Source organism: Nicotiana sylvestris, chromosome 11 (genome assembly GCF_000393655.2).
Source record: "Nicotiana sylvestris chromosome 11, ASM39365v2, whole genome shotgun sequence".
Taxonomy (NCBI): domain Eukaryota; kingdom Viridiplantae; phylum Streptophyta; class Magnoliopsida; order Solanales; family Solanaceae; genus Nicotiana; species Nicotiana sylvestris.
In genome coordinates, this window is record NC_091067.1 from 143,017,006 (window position 1) to 143,022,359 (window position 5,354).

Sequence of the window (5,354 nt, forward strand, 5' to 3'; positions counted from 1 at the left end):
TGACCACAGTCATACCCCCTTCTTCGGCACACATTGTACCGGCGAAGTCCATGAACTATTCGAAATCGGGTACACAACCCCTACATCTTGCCATTTGATAACTTCCTTCTTGATGACCTCTTGTATAGCCTCGTTCAACCTCCTTTGATGTTCCACGGAGGGTTTTTCTTCATCCTCAAGTATAATCTTATGCATGCAAAAAGCGGGGCTTATCCCCCGAATATCAGCTAGAGTCCATCCAATTGTCTTCTTCCTTCTTTGGAGCACCGCAAGGGTGGAATCTACCTGCACGTTAGTTAAGCATGAAGAAAGAATAACATATAAAGTTGAACAAAGGCCCACGAGTTCATAACTGAGGTGTGAAGGCAAAGGCTTCAACTCCAATACGGTAGGTTCCTCTTGAGGGCTTTGTTGGTGGAGTCTTTCTGTTCTCAAGATCCAAGGAAAGTTTCCGAGGCTCAGATGTGTAAGAGCCCATTCCTTGCAAAGCATTGACATACTCTACCAAGCCTTTATCCTTAGTCAAATAATGGTTCAACAACACAGCTTCTAAAGGATCCTCCACATTTATCACAGCACTGGTGTCTTCAACAATCACCTCGGTCAGAAGATCAACAAAGGAACATACTTCATTGCTATTGGGCTGCCTCATTGATTTGTAGACATGGAACATAAATTTTTCATCACCCACCCGGAAGGTGCGCTCCCCTGCTTCCACATCAACCAAAGCCTTCCCTGTAGCTAGGAAAGGTCTCCCCAATATTATCGGCACCTCATAGTCAACCTCGCAGTCCAGAAACACAAAATCCATGAGAAGTATGAACTTGTCGACTCGCACAAGAACATCATTAATAATACCAAACAGCCTCTTCATTGTTCGATCCGCCATTTGCAATCTCATTGAAGTATCTCTCGATTGTCCAATACCCAAAGTTTTGAATACAAAGTAAGGTATCAAATTTATACTTGCTCCCAAATCACACAAGGCCTTTGCAAAGTTCACACTCCCAATGGTACATGGAATGGTAAATGCGCTGGGATCTTCAAGCTTTGGAGACACTGAGTGCACAATGGCACTCACTTGATGAGTCACTTTGATGTTCTCACAATCCATATATCTCTTTTTAGTCACCAAGTCTTTCATAAACTTGGCATATCCCAGCATTTGTTCAAGAGCTTTCACCAACGGCACATTGATCGACAAGCTCTTAATCATCTCAATAAACTTCTTGAATTGGTTTTTATTCTTTTGCTTTGCAAGTCTTTGAGGAAAAGGCAGAGGAGGCCTTGTCAAAGGAGCCTTGGCTTTAGGCATTACTATTTACGGTATGTCTAGCACGTGTTCCCTAGACGGGTCCACATCATTTTAAGTCTCCTTCTCATTTTCATGAATATCAATTAACACCTCACCATTCAAATTCTCTTCACTCACTTGCTCCTCAACTATTAGATCATCGTCAATTTGCACTTCAACATCATCACTCACAACTTCCTTTTTCTTGGAGGTACTTGCTTCACCACCTTTACCGCTCCTTGTAGTCACTGCCATTGCATGGCCGATATTGTTCCCACCCTTCGGGTTTACTACTGTGTCACTAGGTAGTGTCTCTAAGGGCGAGTGTTCAAAGCTTGCAAAATCTGGCCAAGTTGGACCTCCAGGTTGCAGATAGAAGTATTATGGGACGCCAATTGGGTATCGGAGTTGGCGTTTTTCTTCATCATTTTCTCAAACATTGACTCAATCCATCCAATCTCATTGTTGGACGAGCTAGGACCTTGGGACAGAAATGGAGGCGGGTTGTTTGGTTGTTGAAACATTCTAGGCCTTTGAAAGCCCAACCCCCGATTACCTTGATTACCGTTATTCTACCCCCTTGGTTATTGTTGCCACCCCATGTGTTATTGCCACCCCAATTCTGGTTGTTGTTCCCCCAATTGTTTGAGTTGTTATTATTGTTATTGTTCCAATTTCCTTGGCCTTGGTTGCTCAATTCTGATTATTCCCTTGTAATCTCCATTATTGTTGATTCGGAGCATTGCCCCGCTGTCCTTGGTAATTGTTCACATACTGAACCTATTTATTTTGCTCATCATACCCATCATCTTAGTTGTAACCACTACTACCTTGCTCATATTGATCCGGATTTCCTTGACTTTGTTGACCTCTTTGTCGCCTCTTGTTAACCATCATATTTACCCCTTCTATGGCATTCACTTATCGTGGCGCTTGAACTTACTGCAATTGAGCTTTGGCTAACTGGTTCATGGTTGTAGTTAACTCGGCTATTGCTTGGCCATGGTCATAGAGCTCTTTGTGCAGGTGAATGACATTGGGATCACCATGTGTCATATTAGCTCGGCAATAAGGAGTGTTCATAAAGTTTCCCCCGATAAGTTGGTTAACTACACACTGGTTGGTAGTGTGAGCACGTGATTTTTGCCTCACATGAATTAATCCAAAAGAATTCTCAAAATTAGGTCCTTTTCTTTAATTATGTGTTATTCTAGGAATTACTGTGCAATTTTCCGGATTGTTTGCATATTTTATGCATTTTAATGCATTGAAAATACAAAAAATATAGCATCTGCATTTAGAATTTAGTTTTACATTCTTACATTAATTAAGTAAATTGTTGTTTTACAAAAATGAAAATTTCACAAAAAATAACGTATTTGTGCATTTTAGTGTTTAATGTCAAATTTTGTGATTTTTCTTTTAATTTTAATTTAATTTGGTATTTAATTATTTGTGATAGGTATTATTTAAAGTTAATTAATCTTTTTAAAGTTAATTAGGGTTTTTTAAAAAAAAAATTAATTAGGGTTTTAGTTTTAATTTTTGAAAGAAAAGAAAATGGAAATGATTAAATAAAAGAGGGGCAAAATCTGTTGGGCCCAAATCAGCCCAAAACCCGTTCCCCACCCGGTCCATCCCCAGTTGAAACCAAACGACGTCATTCCTCATTAGTGAAGTGATCCAGGCCGTTGATCGTGAATGATCTAACGACCAAGATCAAATCCCCACCCCACTATATATTCCTAAAACCATACCCCGCCCCCAAGCCAAACCCCCCCTCACCTCTTCGTCTCCAAACCTCAGAGACCAAATGCATCTGCCACCCTTCACCACCGTGCTCCGCCCACCGGAAATCGCCTCACGGCGGTTCCGGTGGTCCAAACAGCCCCAAAATTACACCACAGCCTCCCCATGACGTCCTCTTTCCAAATCCCGAATCAGTTTTCTTTGAATCAGTACCAGACGCTTCGAATCTTAGATCGAAGAATCGAACCAAACCCTAATCCGTTCAATGGCCACCAAACTCACACCTTTTGACCACTAGACCACCCTCGTCCCAAGTCCCCTACTAGTTTTGCGCGAATCAGAGTGGAGTTGGTTGAATCTCAAAACGAAAGAGCGAACCCTAAAGGGAAAGAATTGATGTCGTGGTCGACCTTAGTCGTGTGTTCTCAGTCGAGAACACTCGATTAAGGTCCGTCTCGGCTTCAAACACAAGTGGGAGTTTCAACTAAAACAAATGGGAACTGGGACTGAAATTCTAAGGTATTTATTTTTCTTTACTTTTTCTTTTGTTGTTTCATGGTTTGTCTGATTAAGTTTCGTTATAGTTCTGTCTTTTTCAATTACTTTCCTTTCTTTCTTCTCCATCGGACTTTTTGTTGGTCCAGTTTTCTTCTATCAGTCAACATATGGTTAAATAGTTTCGTTAATTAATCCGGTTTAATTGTAGTTCAGTAGTTCTGGTCAAATCGTTTGATGTTATGCCAAATTATTTCATTTTTATGTGATGTTTGGTCCCCTACTCTGTGACGTGACTTGGCATATGAATTTAGTTGTACATTCAATGTATTTACAGTTTCATCTGCTCGTATTTAGGTTTAGTGTAGAATTGTGTTAGTCTATTCCCTGAAGCGTTAAACCCTTCATCTTGGTTGCAATACTGTTCGTTCTGATCTGAGTTCAATTGTTGTGTGAGTTTAGTGGTTTGAATCTGACTGTGGTTCTGTTTGAGTTTGGAGTCCGATGGAATTGAACTTGTGGATAAATTCAGCTTTAGTTAATCAGTGATTAGGTTTCTTCTTTAAGAATTGGTTATAGCTGAAAGATGTAGCACAAATTAAAGGGGGTTAAGTTAGGATAGTAATCACAGGGGTTCCAGGAGGTAATTTGGGAATTGGAAACTTGAAGAAATGGGTAGTTTGAGTGTTCTATCCACTAAGTACTAATGTACCATTAAAATAATGCATTTGTTTAATAATTAGTGGGGAACACAACATATTGGTATGGGGGTAATGATAAAAGTTAAAGGGGCGCACATGGGAGGGAATAAACGGGCTGAAAAGTGCAAATTTTGAATAAAAAAAGTTTATACATTGGTCTTTAAAAGGGGAAGACCTAAGAGAAGAAAAGGAGAGAGATCAGTTTTTGGGTCAGTGTTAGAGAAATAGAGAGAGTTCTTGGGAGTTTCACCAGTCCTGAAGAAATCAGCTGGTGAGAAAACATTTTAAGCCAGTTCTTCTTTAAGCAATCTGAGAGTTTGAAAACACTTAAAATACTGGAGAGTCAGTCAGTCTCTTAGGGATCAGTTTGGAGAGTTTTAAGCTTGAAAAGAACAGAGAGAAATACTGAGAAGTCTCACTGTGTCATTGAAATTCTTTTCCTGCTTCAGTGATTTCATTTTCCTAATTCAAATACACTAGACTGATCTTGAGTGACTTTGAGTCCAGCTGAAGTGGTTTCTGATTGAACTTTAGCCTATTGAAAGTTTCAAGTGGTTTTGGTCGTCTCTTTGAGTTCATTTGGTTTGTTTGGGTACTCCTGTGGGTCAATCTTTTGGTTTCTGTTTGGTTTTTGGGTCATTGAATCATTCCTGGGTTGAAGAATAGTTGTGTTGTGGCTGTGTGAAATTCCTAATAGCTGTTGACTGCCATGCTGAGCTAACTGCTTCTACTCCCTGTTGATTTCTGATTTCCAGGTACACAATTTGAACTCACCTTGATGTAACTGCAGATTTGAATGAAATGAAACCATATTTCCAGAGCCCTGCTCGTTTGGAATGCATATGGCTGTATTTGATCATCTGTTGAGTAGTATACATATTTAGTTCATCTAATTTGTATTGTATTAAGGACTGTATAATTAGAACCATTTCTGAACTACTTAGACCAGTTGATTCATACTGGACCGTATTTGGACTGTGAGTATTTGGTTTTCTCAGACTTGTGTGAATACTCTTAGCTAAGCATTCAGTTACACTTATGTTCAGTAGAGCAATGTCTTAACTAGCTAAGGTTAACTCCAGTGGTCATTTCAGGTTGCTTCATGAAGTTATTCT

The 5,354-nt window shown here is 39.8% G+C and overlaps 1 protein-coding gene across 1 annotated transcript; it reads right to left on the reverse strand.

Annotated features, from left to right (window-relative positions):
* Window positions 1-346: 346 nt before the first annotated feature.
* On the reverse strand, window positions 347-1,315 carry LOC138881771 (uncharacterized). The gene has a single exon (XM_070162033.1). It carries the CDS (start codon window positions 1,313-1,315, stop codon window positions 347-349), a length of 969 nt encoding a protein of 322 aa, XP_070018134.1.
* Between the last annotated feature and the right edge of the window lie 4,039 nt (window positions 1,316-5,354).

Coding starts and splice junctions, on each gene's coding strand:
- LOC138881771 (XM_070162033.1), bottom strand. CDS start 1,315: ATGCCTAAAGCCAAGGCTCCTTTGACAAGGCCTCCTCTGCCTTTTCCT.